At 34.5% G+C, this 22,687-nt stretch overlaps 1 protein-coding gene across 1 annotated transcript in view; it reads right to left on the reverse strand.

Annotated features, from left to right (window-relative positions):
• Ptp36e (protein tyrosine phosphatase 36E) overlaps positions 1–22,687 on the reverse strand; it is a 60,942-nt gene that overhangs the window by 37,803 nt on the left and 452 nt on the right. The window contains exon 2 of the mRNA XM_070315752.1: positions 10,016–10,292. Coding sequence (XP_070171853.1) covers positions 10,016–10,292 — 277 coding nt within the window. The remainder of the gene's footprint in view (positions 1–10,015; positions 10,293–22,687) is intronic.

Below are 22,687 nucleotides of genomic sequence, written 5' to 3' on the forward strand. Positions count from 1 at the left end.
ATACATTGCCGTTTAAGCCTTCGGCAATTTCTATGATTTTCTCCGGCTGAGAAAATCTCAGCGAAAAGAGAGAGAAAGGAATATCTTTTTTCCTCGAGATTATCTAATGCAGCCAGAGCAATTTGAAACTTTAATGTCCCATTTCGTTCCGGGACGGCTGCTGTCTTGATACGACAATAAAAAATACAATCAGCGAAAGATAACTGACGGCTTAAAAGAAAAGTATAATCGCGCAAAACTAACGCGACACGACAAGAAATAATTAAGGTTGTGAATTGTGAAATAACGCAGGACACTCTTTGATAGATAACGCTATCCGGTTTACTTTAAAATTATCTTCTGATGAAAAAGCTAGAAAGGAATTAAAAAATGATGATATCATTTAAATAGATAATTAGCGTCACTATATTAAATAGAATTTTCATTCAACATTAATTATCTATTTGAATTATCTCTCGAAACGATTTTTCTCTTGTTTACATACAGTGTATACGTCGATGCGTTGCACGTGAATTGTAATTCAAGATTAACGATTGCACTCTCAAGCTTTTCAGCACTTTCCGCGTTAAAACACAAACATGTAGCCCATTTTAAGGATGGTATTGTTGCGTCTGGTATGCTAAAGATTAATGGTAGTTCCTCTGGTGATGTATTGTGCCAAAAAAAAAAAAATTTGGCAAACGCTTTTGTATATGTTACGAGGGAAAATATTACCTTTAAATTCCAAAAGTCCGATCGTCGCGAGAAGATACTTGTCATAATATTTTCGTTTCGCTAATTATGAATTAAATTAATTTTCTTGAACTCTATTAATTAATGACCTTAAAGCTTTTGTATATTATCATTTGAATTTTACATCTATAAACATTCTTTGGATTTATAAACATTCTTGCGATTAATATACGCGACAAATGTTGAATATTGCAATTTTATCAACGCGAAATCTACGAACAAATTTGATGCTTATCGCAAGCGCTCTGTCATTTAACGCGAATATCGAGACGAGATGAGGGGATATTGAGAGGATATTAACGAGCTACAAAGCGGCTCGATATGCTCCCTTGGAGACATTATTACGCAGTCCATGCGAAACAAGAGAATATCTTTTAGAATTCGTCAGGACTTTAGAATAGAACTTTATCGAAACTCGCTTGTGGAAATAGAGGTCAAATCGCGTTTGATGAAATTGAAGTCAGAGTACGGGTCAGTGAATTTGGATTTAACAGGGGTGTCTGGTCTATTGATGCTCTCAAGGATGGTGAGAATCACTACTGTTTTGTAACTTAGATAATCATTTTATAAAATTGTGAAAATCGTGGAAATATTTGATCCGATATTCTATTAACTAAATTTATGTGGAATTCTTTTATATCATAATTTAAGTTATATATATATATATATAACTTGAATTATGATATAAAAGAATTCCACATAATATATATATATATATAAAATCAATCAATAGTTGATATGATCAAAGACATAATATTTTTATATATCACAAGCGGGAAATACGAAAAATCATATATCGGAATGAGAGCAAGAATAACAAGCTATTGTGGATCACGAGCACTCTCGGAGCGAAAATTATAAAGTTACGAGCGACTCGTGAAAAGTTAAGACGCACTTCACAATGAGAAAGCGTCTTGAATTTTACCTCAAAAAAGAAACCAACGTATCCAAGTAATATTCAAGAGAGATATCTGTCAGGGTAAGAGAGAAACAAAGAGACAAAGAGGGAGGAAGATAAGAAGTGACAAGGAGATTATGGATCGACTTATGATGGGAAAGGGGAAGGGAAAAAGGATAAAAACCTTTAGCTTTAGAAATCGCGGTTTTCGCATAGAAAGGCAAAATGCTCTCTTTCAACGAAGAGAATTTTTAATTGACCCTTTGTTGCTGGTCCAAGCGAGGTCTTTCTATCGGAGATTGTAAGCGATTCTTGGGTTATTGTAGACATTGTATACAGGATGAATCAAGAAGAAATCCATGCTCATTTTCGTAATAAAAAAAAAAAAAGATAATACTTGTTAATAGAATTAATATTACGAAATAATAACGCGATTTTCGTGAACTATATAATGTTATCAATTCTTTAGTTTTTCATATTTATTTAACATGGATTTCAGTTTTTCATATTTATTTATGTGATCGCAACAAGATTAATATGACGAAAAATCCCTAAAAAAAAAAAATGTCACTGATAAAATTACATTTGTAGTTATTAGTCACAAATTGACCAGTTATTAGTGCGCGCGCTTAAATGAAAACATAAAGTCACACGATAAATTCGTTCCCATGAAATTCGCTCGTATTCACAGCATCTTCAGACTAGATTAAACGATCGAATTACGCTTGTGCGCAATTTAATTTGATTTCTCAATCAGCGGCTTTATTATCGCGCGCGCGCGACCGAGCAGGGGTCAGAATTTCCGATCGAAATTGTGCGCGGATGCAACGTGACATTTATGTTTCATTTCGCGATCGCTCGATACGATTCGATCGATTATCGATGGACGCGTACATATATATCCGTTCTTGTCGCTATATATATCCCAATCGATACACTTTATTAATGGCGATAAGCGAGCTTGATTAAAGTTCTTCTGTTATTTCCTCTTTCTCTGTTTCTTTTTCTGTTGAATATATATGATATATATATATATATAAATTTTATTTAAAATTTTTTTATACAAGGTTTTATTTTCGAGAAAAATAATATAAAAATTTGAAAAATAAAAAATAAAGCCTTGAAAAATATTTATTATAAATATTTTTACATATTTAATATGTACATATTTAAATTAAATATATGTTATTGTTTTCCATTAAAATAATTATTGCGCACCTAATACATTTCCAAGTCTACATTGGATGACTCGACTATGGTATTTAAAACTGAAATATATTAATAATATTCTTTCATAGCGACAGTCTAACATGCAGAATGTGCATTACAATTATTGAAGTTCTTTACATTGAACGCACGGGTTGTTGAACGTCTATACTCGTGCACTATTGCAGCCGCGGTTGCTAAAGTCTGGCAAGTACAATGAACTAAACTGTGTGTGGACATAGCCGCGGCAACGAACGTAGATGCCTCGACTTCCGTGAATTCGACGAGACAATTCTACACACACACACACACACGCAGACACGTATATACACATATATATCGACGCGTACACCGTCTATATCTTGTCATTGAACGCGCAACTCGGTATCAACTTCCTGTATTCGTTCGATATTACGTCTACCGCACGAATATGTATCTTACATCCGACGCTTTGTTCGTTGGGGAAGATATCGATTACTGACAAGAAAAATTCTCAGATATTCTATAAAGCTCGTAGGGGTGAGTTCGACAACTTTATCATCAACCGCGTGAAAGTTCGATAAAACAAGAACCATGCGCGAAATATATCAACTCCGTGTCGATAGAAGAAAAAAAATGGGAAAAAGAGAAGATTTCCCCTTTTTTTTGCAGCTTGTTTCCGTAACAAATTGCATTCGCGATAGATAATAAAATATTTAAGTATTTTAAATTTCATTTTTTTTATATTCATAAGAAAGAAAGAGAAAGAGGTTGATTAATTAATCAGCGATTATATTGTAATCTTGTAATCTTGCCGAATCTTTGAGATATGACAAATATGAAATATTATTTTACTGAACCGTCCATTTGAAATTCGTATCGAGCGCTTATCGCATTTGTACCGGGAATGCAAATAAACTTCCTTCCAGCCTCAATTTTCATCGTCATGACAATCGGCGAAAACGTGTCGTCGATGGGATGGCGGGCACCGGCCATTATGTCGGTAACGAACGACTCCGAGCTTCGGGTATTATGCAGCAATTGGCCTTACTTGGCGCCACGACAAGTTTGCATTTAGCATTGAGCGTCGACAATGTGACACCGACACACGCCCATACATGCAACCACACACATACACGTTCTACCGGGATAAGCAGATAGGTATAGGTGTACGCCTTTCTCTCTCTCTCTCTCTCTGTCTCTTGGAAATTCCGCGTTACGAACGCGCTGAGAATGCCGGGAATGCGCGACTCTTTCTGCCGAGCGGCCGAAATGCGGCAGAATAACAGGTGGCACGAATAAAGCGTGAGATGCCGCGCGCCGTAGGTAGGTAAATATAAACGAGCGGTCGCGAGCTTAACGACCACCCGCATTTTCGCAACGAGCGAGAGAGGAAAAGAGAGAGAGAGAGAAAACTAGCAACGAGAATGAAACGCACGTGGCAAACGTCGTCGAGTGACGGCACTACTTTCCTCATTTTGAGAAAAACAACGGGGTTCACGAAGGAATGTTCGACATTAAAAAATTTGATCCCCGCGTTATAAGCGGAAAAAAAATTTTACACGTTACACTAAAATAATCAACCGCGAGACACAAATCTCGATAGACGCGGTCGCGTGTTATTCCATGATGATTGTGCGAAATAATCGTCGTGTACTACAGGTATAATGCGGCGCAACCTTAACCGGCTACGATTTATTTATAAAGCGCTCTTGAAGCCGCATACACACATCGGCGAGAGAAATATATTTTCGTTTTATCTCGACGTCCTAAATACAAACGTTCCGCAAAACTTCGGCGGACGCAGAGATGTGCGCCCGCGCGGGAAATTTTCGCTGCCGAGTTATTTTCGCTAGTCGGTTTATTTGACGTGGCTAACCCGTCATCACGTCGATCGGATGGAGATCCAATCACGCCCGGTAATCAGAATTACCAATTTGCAAAGAGAATCGATCGATCTTACGGGGTAATGTACGCATGTCGAGCATCGTAAGACCGTGAGCTGACAATTTCCGGCTTTCAAGGATTATTCGAAAGAAAATTTTCTCTCTCGGAGTCAGATTTATTACAAATTTATATTTTGATGAAAAATCTGCCAAGCGTAACATGCAAATTTCAAGAAAGTCATAATAAAGAGTAAAAAAACAGTTAATCAAAAGAATATTAATATAAAATGATAAAATATATACATAATTTTATCATTAGAACCTCGTTAATATATTTTAATTTTATTGCGTTATATAATAATTATATAATAATATAATTTATATTATAATATATCAGATCAATATTTGTATAATGTTTGAATTAAATTATTTGTTCTATCAAAACCAGGTGATCAAGAGATCTCGTGGTATTTAAAATTTTAACAAAATAACATAAAAAAGGATATCTATACACATATATACACATATATTTACATACATACATACGTATATGTATACAAGGTACATACATATATGTTTACATGTATGAATATATACGTTTACGTTCGCAGATTCTTCGTATCTGCCATTTTGGCACAAAATAATTGTTTGTCACGCACATTTTTCCCTGTCTGTCATTCGCAGGTGGATATCCGATGGGCTTGTTTTCAGCCGGTATCGCACCTGAGAAAATGGATTAATAGGCTTAAGGGACTGCGCGGGCATTTAGTCAAAATAAATTCTCTCGTTTAAGTGAATATGCAAATAAAATCTTAGTATCAGTTATTGCGCCCAATGCATCGTTTTACTTCGTGTCACCGATGAGATATCGTTTGACCGTGTAATACGCGTATGATTATCCGATAATAACGCAATAATTAGATTGAGCTTACTCGCGTTGTTTGTATTGAAGCTACAGAGAATTGTTTGTCGGGAAATTATCTCTTATATATCTATGCTAATATAGTTCGAGGTATAATATATCGACTATACAAAATTCAATCAAAAAGAAAAGAATAGGAGGGAGAGAGAGAGAGAGAGAGAAAGAGAGAGTGATTATTTCCCTCATTTTTTTTTTTTTTTTGTTGATTATGATTCCAATCTTTTAAAATTGCTCTATCATATCACAGTTTTGAAAAATTTGCGGTTGAGAAATAATATTATATATGTCAAATTATCATCCTTTCCTATATTCTTCTCTATATCGAAAAGTTTGTTGATGTTAAAAAATTAATTATTAATTTCGTAATTAAATTACTAATTAATTTCTTGGACAACTATTAATTATATTTACACGCGGATCCGTTGTTCCCTCTAAAAATTAATGATAAAACTTTTCCGCGCGTCAATAGAGACCAACAAATTTTTTGTCCACGTAAACTTTCTTCATTTAGTATGTTTGTAGAAAAGATAAAGAAATGCACGGACGCTTAATCTACCTTAATAGTTCTCTCAACTTTGTTAAAGAGCCTTCTTTAAAAAAAAATCTCGTCAGGAAACACGATTCGTTCGTGAAATGCATAACATATGTGTATTGAAAGCTTGCTAGGAGGTCAAGTGCTTCAACAAATTCCAGTCTCGTCGTTGTCGTCGTCATCATGCAATGTGGCAGTCGTCATGTTCGCACCTCGTATCCGGTTCACGGACGTAAGTCGGATGAGTCGGCTCGGAAAAGCATCGTTTTATTTCCGTTGCGAAAGAAGCTCGCCCCCGGCGACGACGACGACGACGACGACGACGCTAAGGCACAACGCTCTCGTGGCAGTGGGTCGCTCGCATTTGTGTCAAGATCAACTAACTTTGTTCGTCGTGTGACAGCAGCATCACACCGCCAAATGTTATGCAGTGTTCGGTGTGCGCGTCTCTCATGTGCACCGGTTTAAAAATATCCGAAATGCGCCGCTACTCTTTATCCCGACACATTTCCGCGCGCTTCTTTCCTCCCGAAGTTTGAATAATTAAAGTAAATCGAAGCCAAACATTTTTGACAAACTCGATTGAGTGATAAATTTAGAGAGATAATAATCAAATTAGAGAGATAATTTGCTTTTGTTTTAACATTTTCAGGATATTGCATATTAATCTCGCGTCATATATATTTAAGGCTTTTAAAAAATTTAAGAAAATATAATTTATTAATTATAATTTAGTATTTATACTAAATTTTTTTCGACGGGAAGAAGGATTGCCGAGAATTATTATAAACCATGTCAGTAACTATTAGCGAACAATATAATTTATCATGCAAGCCGCAATAATGGCAATATAAATATTCATGATTTAATTCATGTTTAGTGAAAAGTAAATTAGAATAAAACTATTTTTTTCACTTAAAACTGCGGCACATTAAAGCGTTATCTTTCTCTCTTCTTCTTTTTCGCAGAACACCTGCGATTTAATCAGAAATATCTGTCCCCCTTACGACATAAAATGGAATGTCGCACACGTGTCGTACGATGTCAACATTCTCGCTCGCTCTGCGCGAAAAAAGTTTTCATTACAAGGTTGTAAAAATGCATGAAGCCGTTTACAATACTCAAGGGCGTTTTCATACCTTTGAAAATAAAGCCGATACGGGACATTTAACCCATTTTTCTTACTATATTCTTCAAATTGTACGAGATCGCATCGGCACGTTACACCGATGAGAAATTAGTCGTTTCGGATAATAGTAAAGAGCCGGCTATCACATACAATTTAATCATTTTAAATGCGTTTTTGACGCAATATTTGCGTAGGATTTTCCTTATTCTATTTTTTCTTTGTACTATTTTCATTAAGGAGATCCCATATCATTTTCCGGGGAACATTCTATCGTATAAAAGTGAAAAATACACGACAAGAAGCATGATACAATTGAAAATATATAACTGGCAATGTTATTGTCTCAAACAATGATTAACGTGTCTCGGCCACATTGTCCGCTCGAATAAAATGACAACGCCATTCACATGCATCGACAACCGGAAATGTTTATTCATCGAAAAAAATAACGCGCGTACGCCTTCTTCACGATGAAAGCGAAAAAATGTAAATAATTCGTTATCCGACTAAACGTAAGCTTTAACGTTTTTTTACAGCCTTTTTTATTTACCGACAATACATAACGCTCGATCGGTCCTTAATGACCCATTAAAGTGCTATCTACCCGTTGTGGATGAAGGAACGCCCGCGTTAATTGGTTTCTTGCGTGACGATGGCAGGTGTCGAGGCAGATACGTCATTCGCCTGATTACACCTGAGGATAAACAGCCTTCCCGCCTCTCTCTCTCTCTCTCTCTCTCTCTCTCTCTCTCTCTCTCTCTCTTTCTTTCTACACTTTGGATAAAATTTCTGGCGCCGAATGTTTATCTTCCCGCACGATTCAGTGATTCAGTAAAGACACTATTAAGGTATGACAAATATACTCTAGCTATTCTCTTTGAATCAAAGCCACCGCACGAATTGTAAAACATTTGGAAAATACATTAATCGAAGTTAAATCGCAAATATTTGCATTGTGTTATTATTACGATTTGTCTTTGTGATAAATTATTTGTCATGTTATTTCTATAAATTCTTCCACCCGCTGTATTTATTGAAAATTATTATTTTCCTTTCGATGATACTCAATAACTGGTTTGCTGTATGAAGGGACTTTTATATAATTTAAATAATGTCTATTAAGAGCGACGGTCCGTTTCATTCGTGAAAGCTTTGCTACTCGATGTTCCGCATTACATACTTCACTTACGGAATTTAAAAAGATATCTCAGACCGTTATTACGGATGTGAATCACGAGGCAGCATACAAGTCATCGGGATTACCGATGTTTACGTATTGACTTGTTAACGATGGTAATTGCTATTCAGATCGAGCGAGATCTATCGCATATATCGACGAAAAATATCGAAGAAGCGCTTTAAAATCCGATAAAACGTTAATGATGACCACCCGAGAGGATTGTTCGTAAAGATATCACAATTATGATCTTTCCGACAATATTGCTGAACAGTTTCACGGCATAGCTCGTTTTTCAAACATTTTCAAATTGAACGGCGAGTTTCTTCTTTGCGATCTCAAGCGTTTCACAAAATCTCTTCGTCTTTTCAATCTCTCGAAGATTACCCTAAGTTTTAGTACAAAGGTCTCGAGAATTTCGAAAATATTTAGAGTACATTGAATCTCTTCTCGAGAGTCTAGAGTTCGTAATCGGAAGACTAGCGAGAATATATAATGCCATAGGAGCTTCGATTTTCTCGGTTTGCGAACAAAACAAAGCAAAGCAAAATTAAAGCTTGAAAATTCAAAAAAAAGAATGAAAATATTTTACAAGAGATACCTACAGCTCGCCAGCTGTGATCGTTGCGAGGGAGAAAGAGAATTTAACTTTTTCCTTTTTTTTTTGTATTCGCGAGATGCAAAATACGAACGGAAAAGTTTTGTAAAACGCCGGCGATGAAACAGTCAGCCCGACGCTAAAAGCTTCTAATACGTCTCTAAAGGCCTCGAGAGAGAGCGTTTCACAGCTTCATTGAATTATGCGCTTGATGTTCTTCACCGAGTGTCAATTGCGCAGTCGTTAAGTGAAGCCTTCAGATTCTCCACGGCCTGAATGCATAAAATTTATTTCGACGTAACGTTGAAAATGTATTTATGACACCGACGCGGAAATCTCTGCAATTTCAGCGCGACAATATGGCGCGGCGTCTCTCTCGTATTTACGAAGATAATGCGATACATTTTATTCGATTACAATGAAACATTTATTTATCGTTCGCCGCTTTATTGTATTATACTTTATTCATGACAATTTCATAGCTAGAAAAGAATGAACTTAACGCATTGATATGAAAAATATATAAAGCACATACGTAGTTAATATTGCGTGCGCGATGATTCATTGTCAATAATTCTTCACGTGTCAATAATTCATTAATGAAAGTATTATAAAATGTCAAAAACCGCGGATTCGGATTTTCCTTTTACAAACTACCTAGTAAGCTATCGAAATTATCGATACCAGCGTCTAATGTTTCTTTTTTTTTTTTTTTTTTTTTTTATCCATCCTTCGACTCGCGTAAATTTAACAATTCGTATAAATGCGAAGGCGTTTAGCTGATGCGTAAATCTCAAGATAACAAAGAAGAATAAGGGGTGGAAAATTGAAATATCTCTCTTCAGATTTTCTATCCACGAAATCCGTCTCGCAGTCATTAGTATTGTCCCGGATTAACTCGGAGCCAGATGGGGGCGTGATTCATTAAGTAGAACGGAATTGAGTAGTCGACTCACCGAAGGAGATGAGGCCGCTGTTCAGCATAGACAACTTGATCTGGCTGGGAATGGAGGCGAGACTTTGTCCGGGATTTAGGTGACGCTTTCTGGGCGGTTTCTCCGGTGCCCGGGGCGCGCTTCTGCTTCTGTGATGATGATGGTGCTTCCTGTGCGAGTGGGAATGCGAGTGGGAACCGGCGGCAATCGAGGTCGCACCCGTACGATCGGAACCGATACTGCTCAAACCGAGAACGCCACCGCCACCGGTCGACTGCGTTCGTATAGACGACATATTCTGTAAAAAGAAATCGACAAAGAGAACAAAATTAATAAAATTATAAATTATATCTATTTAGATTGATACTAAAAAGTGTATAGATATATACAAAATATAGATATTTACACATAAGCGAATATCAGAAAAAGTGTACACGAAAAATGGAAGAAAAAATGATTTATCTAAAATTTAAATTTTATTTGTTTATTAGAAATAATAATTATCTCTCTACTTTATTTTTTATTTCGAAAGATTTTTTTAACTTTATGTACATTTGTATATTCTCTTAATCTTTAAGATTAATAATATTTATAAATTGATCCTTTTATACATAATTGATTAGATGATGTTAAAGTAGTATAGAAACATTTCATAAAGTTAAAGTAAATAGTAAATAATTACAAATAAAGTTTTCTAATTTGGGTTTGGAAAATATAGTTGAAAGTATATAAATGATATAAATACTTTCGTACAGTTGCAAGTATACAAGCCGACAATTTACTACATGCAATATATATTTCTTGTCGTTCTTCTGCGAAAGGCAAATATAAAAAAAAAGGTATCGAATAATAATCCTCCTTCAATATTTACATCCGGACAGCTTGTATATCTGAGGGTATGTATGACGTTAAGCGGCGATCAACATTGTTTGTATGTCATGCACACTGTTCCCCGAAGGATTATCATTGTTCTAGTTACGATCCTCAAGCATACCGAGTGACGCGTGAGCATGCTGACGAAAGCGATCAAGAAAATGAGAAGCATCAACCGAAACGATGAGATGAAGAGACTCTCGCATTTCCTGGGGAACATATATTTCTAGCGACAAACATATATTTCTAGCTACTAATGCTCGAATGCGACAGGATTTATTAAAGACGCTTCCGACGACGTAATTAAACATCCTCGTGAACGGGTTTATTATTCTTAATCATTTTCCGGAAAATTCCTCTTTTCCTCAAGCGAATTTCCACTGAATTTCGCAGACAAGCGTCTAAAGCGAGTAATGATCTTAGTCCCTTGATTGACTATAATCGTTTCACGCGACATGGCAGTAAATAGAGACGACCGGTACGGCCAGCTGACAGCGTGACGCAGGAGATCGCGCGTCGTGTTTTCCTACATGTTTCCCCGACGACTATATTTATCGCTGCGAGATGTAATAAGTTAATAACCCCTACGCGTGCCATCGGTATCGCTCTCGAATACCAAAAGCGGCATTAACGAGTTAAGTGCCCGTGCAATTTAATTTTAATCTGATGACGAAGTCTAACTAATAATTGAATAATAAAATGTTTTATAAGAGAATAATTATTACAGGTACTGTGCTACCGTTTCAAAAATATACTTAAAATTGTTGCAAGCACTCGTTATATTTCATTGATGTATTGAATAAATTTTGTGGATTACAATACTTTAAAATTTGTATTGAACATTGAAATTATTATTTAATGATCAAAAGTAATATTAATGGATTAAATTCCAGAGAAGTGTTTAGTTTTGATCTGCAACAGTAGGAAAAGTCACAAAAAATTTCTAATGTGGAAATTTTCTAATTATTTGAAGTTTTGTAAACGTTTGTTATACTTCAGTAATGTATATCTAATTTATATATGTATACATCGATTAAAGAGGTATAGATTAATTAAATGTAACAAATAATGATTACAATAATTTCCAAATAATTTATTTAAAAAACTTATATAAAATTTGTTATTATATATGTAAAATTTTAAAACCTTTTGTAACTTTTATATTGCTTATAATCATATATTAAAATCTCATATTAAAAAATTTTCGACGACTTTATTGCCGAAACGTTTGTTATTTTAATAATAGAGTCTATTGACAAAATAGTAGTCTATGATCGTCTTGTTCATTCATTGCGTTTCATTCAGTAAATGCCGTCCCTCCGGTTTCTATTATACAATATTATCAACAATGTACCTTTAATCGCATTTGCTTCAGGAAAATCCGAAAGAATATATATAATATTATTAAAAGTTATTTTACTGGATATAACATAACTTTTTAAATTGAAGATAGAGTGTCGATTAACAAATTAAGAACGTAACTAGAAATACTATTCTTATAATGCTCTTTGTATTAAATTAATTCTTTTTTCTCCCATGTTAACACAATATCTAAATCTTATGGATACTTTTATATTTTTAACGCATTTTTGATACGAGATTCATATAAGAAAGATTATTTTTTTAAATCTTTACTTTTATTTATTTCGATTATATACGCGAAATAATTTCCAGCACGCCAAAGTTTGGGAAAACTATCTCGCGTATGCAATTGCTACTATGACGCAATTAAACTATTATACACATGCAATTAGCGCAAGATGCAGAAACTATTTCATAACTTATGTAGCGCTGAATTTTTCTTATTCATTTTCCGCTAGCGCACAGGATAGCTCGGATTACTTCGACTCAAAAACACGCGCGACTTCTAAAAGGAACAATTTGCGGGGACGACATTTCTCGCGAAGCTGCGTAATAAATCTCTCATGCAAATTGTTTCAAATATTTTAATCTTTTAAAGGCAGAAACATGTATACATGACAATTGTGCTTTCCTCCACTTACATCAGTCAAATTGAATTTTTTAGAAACGCGCAAATCAAAAGAACTAATAAAAAATGTAATTTATATAACTAATATATTGTATATATGTATTGTATATATTTTTTACAAGTTATTATATTGTAAAGAAGCGACACGTATTTTAGGCACAACTTTCACGGAAGCATTATTTATTATACGCTTGGTACCGCGTCTCTCAATTTATCACAATTCATCACAAGAAATTGAAGAGAAGCTAGAGAAAAGGAAAGAAGGGAAAAAAGGACAAAGAGACTTATAAGTCTCTTATAAAAGTATTTAAATTAGTGTAACTGGAGCAAATTTCTTTCTTCCTGCGCCTCGAGCGACCGTTCGATCTCGGTCGCAGAAAGTTTCGATCGATCGATGTGACGTGTAACGATCCCCATGTATAATTATCGTATTACGTCGCGCCGATACTCGCGAGGTTTAATCCGTCACCGTCGCGTCCAATGATGGATTTCCGTCGTAATGGCGTGGAACAACTCCAATATTGCCTGTCCGTATGTGGCGTATGTTCTCGAGAAAGTTAGAATCGCTTCGTCGCGATTGAATTTGATTTCTTTCGTAATTTCTGTCAAGTTGATATTAAATACACACGCGCGAACTAATAGAATATCGGCAGCTGTCTATAATTGCAGTGTGCAATTAAACAGCTGTTCTATATGCACAATTGATCGAACTTTGAATGCATATATATGCATCAAAAGAATGCCTTTTGTCGAATGCGATTTGCGCAGAGTGTAGGTAAAAATATAAAACTCGTACATATATAAAATTCAATGAAACTTTCTGCCTGGTGCGTATTAATTTTTAAATTGTTTATACATTTTTTTTTAAAAGAGAAATATATATGTTTTTTTTTTATATATATATATGTAGATATATTAATTACAATTATAAAAATTAACTATGTGCTAGCTAATAGCTATAATTAATAATTGTAGTATATCATGAGACAGAATTGCTCTTTGCTCGCTCAATTAACCGAAAATTAAAATTAACAATTTATTTGTCTCTATCTGAATTTCGGTAGCGTACCCATAACTAAATCAATTAATAATTAAGTAGCAAATATTACGCTCGATCGGACGGAAAAAGCTAACAGTACATTTTGTCGAACTATAATCTAGATATTGATTGTTGATAACGCATTAATTATAATTATTAATAGCCCTAAATTAAGTATTGATTTTTGTTTATAACTAATGACTATCGATAATGGTAATCAGACAAGTCGTTTATCAAAATGTACAAGTCTCGTTTATCGAAATGTCTATTGTACTTGATCGTGTTTTGCCGCCCATTTCATAAAAGAGGATGGATAATAAATTAGAACTCAAAAGTACTTAATACCAGACAAGCCATCATTTCGTTGGGGGCGGACGTATAGAAGGGCGAGAAAAGTCGTCTCTCTCTCTCTCTCTCTCTCTCTCTCTCTCTCTCTCTCTCTCTTTCCTCTCTACTTCTTCTCGCCAAGATATATATTGTTCTTGTTACGATATACCGTTCGTTTCTTTAGGAATCCCCGACTTTATTTTATCATCTGGTAGCTAGGAGGGTGGTGGGAGGGAACGGTGGTACAAAAATACTCGCGTAACACCGACTAAGACGGTTCTCTTTCTCTCTCCCTCTGCCTTTCTCTCTCTCACACAATTGGACCATTACGATTTTCGCAACCGCACATCGGATATTACGTAAGTCCCTGCTCGAGATTAATTTTTTCACTACCATTACGGTGGGCATTAATTATATTATATTTGCCCATTAATTAAATTTAATTTGGTGTCTCGTGATTTAACTTTTCGATGAATTATTCATATATGCACCATCGCGCGTATTTCTTCAACCTGGAAAAGACTCTAGGAAAATACGCAAGGTAGGTTGATGATTCTTTTTGCATACCTTGCCCGCTTTTAATAACTTTCATCGATTGAATGAAAATAATTTTACAAAATGTTTATTGTACATTCCAATTTCGATTTCAAGAAAAAACTTTTTCTCATTCAAAAAAGAAAAAAATCCAGCTTTTAAAAGCATACAAATCTCTTTAAACAGACAAATTTCTTCAAATCTGTACGATAATTTGCAAGCTAACTTATTTTCGTGAGTGGATTTTACAAAATCTTCGGTTCTCGCTTGAGAAGCAGCGCTCCTTTTGTAAATTTAAATGAAACTCGAAGTTTTGCTTGGCGCTCGGGCAAACATTATAATTGCTCTCATTTGCGTTTTATTTCTATTTACATTCTCGAACGTGCCCTGGCAAAACTTTCGCAGTTCTTATTTATCGCTCTGTAAGAAAGAACGAGAGATTCTCCCGTGAGCGATCGACTCTCTCGCTACCATAATTTTACAACGGATTGTAAAAACACCAAATGTATGCTGCACATACATAAATATACAACGCACACACACACACACACACACATATACATCGGCGCTTTCGAATAAACTTTTTTCATATCGCGTTTATATATAAGTTGATGGAAATAAACAGCGAGAATATATGATCGCGTTGCCTTTATTGGACCTAGCGGACCGATGAAACGCTTGAGATGAAGTCAATCACTTCTTTATGTCAATTATGCGACTTGATTCTCTACGGCGATCGATTCTCATCGTATTTCAGATAAGATCTTAATACCATTTGATTTTTCTCTAACTAAAACAACACAACATTAATACTTTTCAGTCTATAATAACTTTATTTAATAGGAAAAAAGGAGATGTGTACAGCGATTTATTCTTCTACATTTATTACTTTTCTTTCTCTTCCTCACTCATCATAATTTTTTTGCTACAATAATCATGTGATATTTTTTTTCTTTCTATATTAGACTTTATACACAAATATAATTATTTACAAAATAAATCTAAAAAACAGAACAGAAACATGTTTAAATTAGAATTATGAGAATGAAAATTGTACATTATGCGCAGAGATGCATAAGTGCGAGAAAGTTTTTTTTTTTTTTTTCCCCAAATATATTACGAACAGCGGTAAACAAGACGATATGTTCTGGAATAATTCGCAAGATTTCCGTGAGAAAATTTGTAAATAACGGCAAAGGATCCGATAGCCTCATAAGGAAAGTTCTCAAGGTTCCACGTGAACATTCACGCACTCGCGGATATTTTTAAACGTTTTGTAAGCAGTTATTCTTTTTATTCTCTCCCTTTTGTCTGCCAAGAAAAATCCCTCGCCTCTCTCAAAGGTCGGTTATTGACCACTCTATCGGCCTCTGAATTCTTGTTCGAGGTTGTTATTGTTGTTCCGCCGGATATAAACGTACTGAACGTGCTGACGCCAGTGTTATCAGTTCCATTTCACAAAAGAAAAGTGTAACGATCGCAGCAATTTGAGCTCCGATTCACTTTGTTATTTTTACAAGCAAGATATATCTTCAAATATCGCTGAAAATGCTACATAAGGATTCCTAGAAAAGTTTTGCAATTCAATAACAATATTTGACTCTACGCAATCAGATATTACATGATATTACATTGTATTGTATGATATAATGCCAAATGTACATACTAAAATATACATATTTTTGAAATATATATATTTTAGAATAATATATATACAACGCATAAAAATAAAATATATATCAATTTATAAAAATATGATTGTCAACACAATTTTTTATGAAATGATAATATACTTATCATTTCAGATGTATAAATCTTTAATGAAACATGCGGTCTATTTTAAAATAATTTTAGCGATCAAGCACACTTCTCTTGAAAGATCATTGAGAAATTCCTAAGATACAATTTTCGGCTTAAGTTTCCTCGTGATGTTCTAATATCATCATGCTGCAGTGTGATTCCAAAATCAATATGAAGCGCGGCAAACAAAACCCAGATGTTTGGCTCCACGTCAAGTCGACGCACGACGATGGAAATCATTTATTTATTCTCAGCCCGCGCTATGATCGAGTGACCGAAGCAAAATAGCATTTCTGTTAACTGAAATTATAATTTTGAAAGTAATTCCTTTAAGTAATCCACTTTAGCATGAGAACAAGATATAAGAGAAAGAGGTGTTCCAAAAAAATTTATTTTTATATCTTTTAACAAATTTGTATTTTTCTAAGAAGGACAATTCATTGATGCATTTAAAGATGTAAGATTAAGATGATTTAATTATTTTCATTAGAATTTCTTTATTCACGTTAAATATATATATATATATAATATATATAATTGCATATAAAAGATTACATGACAATTATAAATTAATTTTGATTAATTTTATAATTTGATACATATATTTATTTAGTGGATAAAACAGCGAATTTTGAAAATGCGAATAATTATACTGCAAAGTATACAGATGACGGAGAGTCTGTTCATATAACAAGTTAATCCACTGGCAAGGCTGGTCCATAACCCTTTGCGTCTACTAGCTTAAATTCATACATCATACCGAGATTATATCTATTCATCTATCTCACACACTTGTAATCACTTATTCGAAGAAGATTTATATAGACGAATCATTTTCGACATCATGTCTCCAAATGATCGTTTATTTTGATCGGTAATTTTGATAAGAGCAATAGAGTAAATTTACAAAAAACATGGAGCTTGTGAATTTCGTATTAATGCACAATTTTTTTAAGCATATTTTTTACATACAAAAATGTAGCTTCCATATGAAAATCGATGAGCGCACTTGATTTGATAGCAAAAATTGCAATCTCTGCACTTGTGAAAAATTGCTATCATTCTCGTCTCTATTACTAATGCAACTTTTTTCTTTACAATTAGAAAAGAATTAAGAAAATAATGATTTTATTTTAAACAAAGAGAATTGTTTGCTATTACGAATATCTCATTAATATATAATAGATATTCTAGAAATGTATAGGCTTGTTTTTTTTTTTTTTTTAGAAATTTTTTATATGACAGTGAGATGTTTCCTAGAAATCAATAGTAAATGTTTCGCAAATACTTGTTTCACGAAATCACCGCGAAGTAATATAACCTTGATCGTAATTGCCACTTGATTGTCGCCGTTACGAGCATCAAAGAACGTGACTAACGTTATCTTTGAAACGCGATCAAGATAGGGAAAGAGCGCGTGGCGTCTCTAAATTCGAGAGAACGCGCTAACCGGCTTCTGCAAATTCTGGGGTCGAATAGTTTTCACGCGCTAATTAACAAAACGGATTGCGCTGTACAGGGCTCCCCCGAGATGCATCCTGGATGTACTTCGGTGATTTATTACTGAACAATAACCGCGTAAACGTTTAAACCGGAGAATTACAGCCCTCTCAGGCTGGTTGGCCGCTCTTAATGCCCGTCGTCGACTGAATAGTCGTCGGATTTATGTTTGTAGAAACGCGTGCGAGTATAGAATCGATAATCGTGCGAAATTTATATATATATGGTACATATATTTAAGCCACTCTGTAGATCTATATTCGTATACATAGTACCGGTAATTCGAAAGGTATTCTTATTTTTTCTTTATCGAGATATCGCTTTTTAAATATGGTATCTAGGGTAATAAAAGAGCTGACTCGTGTAAAAATCGATAACGTTATTGCAGAAGTAAATTTCGTAATCTTCAACTTGTTGAATAATTATACAAAAATTGATTTAATTAAACAGAAATATCTATATAATATTTTATTTCCGTTAATAACGTCTTTTATAATTTTATCCACTTAAGTTCTATATTCCATACAATAAACTTTGTTGCTTGGTAAATATGCGTACATAATATAATCGGACACGTGTAACAGGCAACGCGGCGAGTAATTTAATACCATTTCGTTAATTATGCAATTTAGTATCGCAATTTTACATGGTATACAGTGCATCGCATTCAACGTGCTTCTCACGATAATCGCCATTAAATAAAGCAAACATTTAGAAAATTACAGAAATGATCCAGGGAGAAAATAAAACTCGCAACAAGATTATAGGATCTCAGTTATTTATAAATCCTCTTCTCTATCTCGAAAATTTTTACGATGATCGATCAGAAGCGATGTTTCGTCTTATCGTTATTTCTCTCCGCGCGTATATAAATCGCCCTCCGACTCGTGTAATCGTTCACGCATCTCGGATTACTCGGCCTAATAATTTAAGTCGCGTGAATCCACACGAGCGCCCGCAATATCGCCGAAAATAATTCGGCGCGCAACGAGTTGGCGAGGGGGAGGGGGACATAAGAATTGAGCGAAGAATTAATGTTTTAGCGTACGTATATCAGCATCAGTCGCGAAACGAAAGCCGAGGATAAATCTTGCGAGAGTGCCCCTTGCGAGATATATAAGGCGGGCATAAATATAAGGACGCGCAAATAACTGGCATTTTTAACCGACCGATTCTTTCCTTCCACCCCCGCTCCACTCGCCGTTGTCAGAAGGCAGTCACCCCCTGCGAGAAATCGGGCGATACATTGAACGTCATATTATGCCCTCTCTATTCCTGTTCTACTCTATCCATTCGCACACACATACACACACACACACATATATATATATCCGGATATTTCTTTCGCTTGGAGCTCGCATTCATCGGCAAATGTAGCCGCTCATGCGTGTAAATAAAGTGATAAATTTACGACGGCGAATATACATATTCCCGGATAAACATACTCGCCAATTGTCAGATGCTCATTTATCGTCGGGATAAACTCTGACATCGAATATTCGATTCCCTTAAGACATTGAAGCCGCTAATCGTATGTCTACATTCCTTTACTGATGCCATATCATTTACGCGATATAATCGTTCATTATCTCCTTTGTTAGTACAAGAATTAACAACGTTTACAACTGTCATTAGCGATGATCAATCATCCACTATAAAAATTCTTATCGCGAAAGATATAAAGTTATGTCTATAAGTTGTTATAATTAGATCGACTATCAATCGACTCTATCAATACTAAGGGCATAGAATAGAATCAATTATTTCACTTTATCACCTTCACTTCTGTATATCTTGTTTTAAAATGATTTGCCCGAACGAAAGATTTCGTGGTGAGGTCGACAATTGACGCCACTTATCGCCGCAAACATTCATGTGTGTAACATAATATATTCGAATTTCTTTTCTACTTTTGAATATCAAAGTCGCTTGTAAAATGGAGAAGTTCTCAAATTTTGAAATTTGCAGATCTTTATGCGAAGAACGAGGACCTCTAAGATATTTGAAGAACGCAATTTGTAATAGATTTAATAAATTCTTTTATATTTATAATATTTTTTATTATACAAATTTATAATTATATATCTTTTTTTTTTATAGCACATAATATGTTACGTGATTTTTATATCATAATATTATATGAAGCGATATTTATATTCCGTTTACTTGCCACACTTAAATCATATGCAGGCGCGATAAACGTAAAAGGCATGTTTTCTGCATTTCAATTTTTATAATAAATTAACAAAAATAATAGACTCTAGAAAATATTGTAATATATCTTCGAATGTGAAAGTTCCATTTTTACCGAAGAGTTCGTTTCATTAGAGTTCATTAGAATTTTAATTCTTCTTATCTTTGGTTGTATATTTCCAACTCATCGTAAAATTGGTTTAAAATCTTTAAAATTTTCAACGATATAGAGATATAATTCTGTAACTCTTCGATAAATCTTTTTCACGAAATATTTCAATTTTCTATTTACTGAAAAGTTTCTGATTCCAAAAAAAAAAAAAAAAAAAAATAGTCGCGCGAAATTCCGTTACGTTCGATACGAGCAGACGTTTGCACGATGGCATACTAGCATCGGAGCCGTTGCACTTTTATACGCGTCAACGTCGAGAGATTGATGTCGACGAGATTTCGGCGAGAGAACATTTCGCAAAAGCGTGATGCGTTGTACTTTTCACCGCACATATATCGACTTGTAAAGGAAAGATATATCTCTCATTCCGGAAACAATATTTTCTTAAGGAATTATTTCTCGTGGTTTTCTCGAAGGAGAAAAAAATTATGATACCTCGCAATATCTGACAGAGAGATCGTACATCAAACGCATCGCGATCAATTATTAGTATATTTTAATAAATATCTCTCGAAAGTTGTAATTATGTTTACGACGGGGTAATCGTTGTAATAGAACTGAGCGCAAAAATATTATTAATTGAGCCAATTTATATATAATTGGTAAACAACACAAAATTCTGTGTTTCTAATTTAACTTATTCAAAACCACGAAATATTTCGAATTAATTCATAACGCTGTCTAATTATACTCGAAAAAGACAAAATGCGCATTGTCTATGAATGTCTGGAACTATATGGAGATTGTCCAATGGTACGATATCTCTGACTCGACTTGATAAATGTCAGCGTGAGAGATCTTCGCGTCACGTGTCAGCGTTCGGAAGCGTTATAATTTTCATCGGACATAATTTTCGGCGCCAACGGAGAGAAGAAACACGATGGAAAATAAATTTCCGTCATTTTGGCACACTGAGAGATAAATCCGACAAATTTTTAGTACAGAAACCAATAAAACATTCGCAGTAATTTTGATTTCTGTAAATTATTTTTGTGCTTGACGCCGAAAATTATATTATTCTCTTAATGTTAAGATAACATATATAATATCAGGCAGCGTAATGGTTATAATTAATTTTCTTCTTTTGTTATATCCTATTACACGAGAATTAAAATAACTCGAGATTGATCGTGAACGTAGCGGAGGATCGGCCGAAAATCCATTAATAAAAACCGAATTAATAAATCAAGCTTAAAAGAATCAATAAATTAATTACATTTTAACTCCAATTCTCTTCCTGAAGTGCAGTTTACAGATGACGAAACACGATTGACGATTTAATCGACGTTAATCCGTTAGCTTTAAAATCTTTCGTCGTCTCGTTCATCCGCGATCCGATGTCCGATCGGGCGCGATCCCGAGCACTCGCTACCGCCAAGAAGTTATCGCGTCGACGTCACTGTTACTCTCCCGTCCTTTGTAATTACGGAATTTTAATTAGAAGATTTCCCGCTCGAAAACATGCCCTATATATATATATATATATATATATATGTGTGAGAACATTGAGAACATTCCGCTCAGTGCCATGCCGAGTCTTGCGCTTTTGCGAGCCGCCGTCTCGTCGTCATCGTTGCCGCCACGCAGTTACATCATCGAAAACAACGCGTAAACGCGTCGCGTATATTTCCTATCCAACAGTAGGACAGAAGGAGAAGAAGGGAGGAATGCGAACGTAACAAATTATATCCTCGAAATTTACGACATGCGAGCTCATCGCGAATTCGCCTTTCCCGTTGCTTCAAACAGAAATAACTGTAGGATAAAAAATTATAGTTTTTTTTTTTTTTTTTTTTTTTTTTTAATTTAACCGAGAATGTTCACCCTAATTTTTTTTTGTGAACTATGAATTGCATAATAATTTTAATTAAACATTAATATTATAAAATCTATTCCTTTATTTAAATTAATAATATTATTATAAAAATCTGTTCTCTCTCTTAAAATGTATGAAGAAGTTTTCTTTAAATTTTTTTATACTTACTTACTTATTTTCTAATGTGAAATATATTGCGTTTCTTTCAAACGCGTTTCTTCATCGTTACTTTTAAAAATGTCTATTATGATACTAGTAGTTTCTGACGATCTTGTGCTTCATAGAAAATTATATATCAAATACTGAAGTAAGAAAATTAAATACTTGAGATGAAGAAACTTTTTTTTTAGACTTGCGGAAATCGGCGCGACTTATACGAGGTTTTATCGCTCGCCTGGAGGTTCTTGGTGTTACTTTACACATACATATAGAAACATAATCATACATCT

This window comes from Polyergus mexicanus, unplaced genomic scaffold (assembly GCF_030449975.1).
Source record: "Polyergus mexicanus isolate NDT 795.1 unplaced genomic scaffold, iyPolMexi1.0 SCAF_1, whole genome shotgun sequence".
In the NCBI taxonomy this organism is placed as follows: domain Eukaryota; kingdom Metazoa; phylum Arthropoda; class Insecta; order Hymenoptera; family Formicidae; genus Polyergus; species Polyergus mexicanus.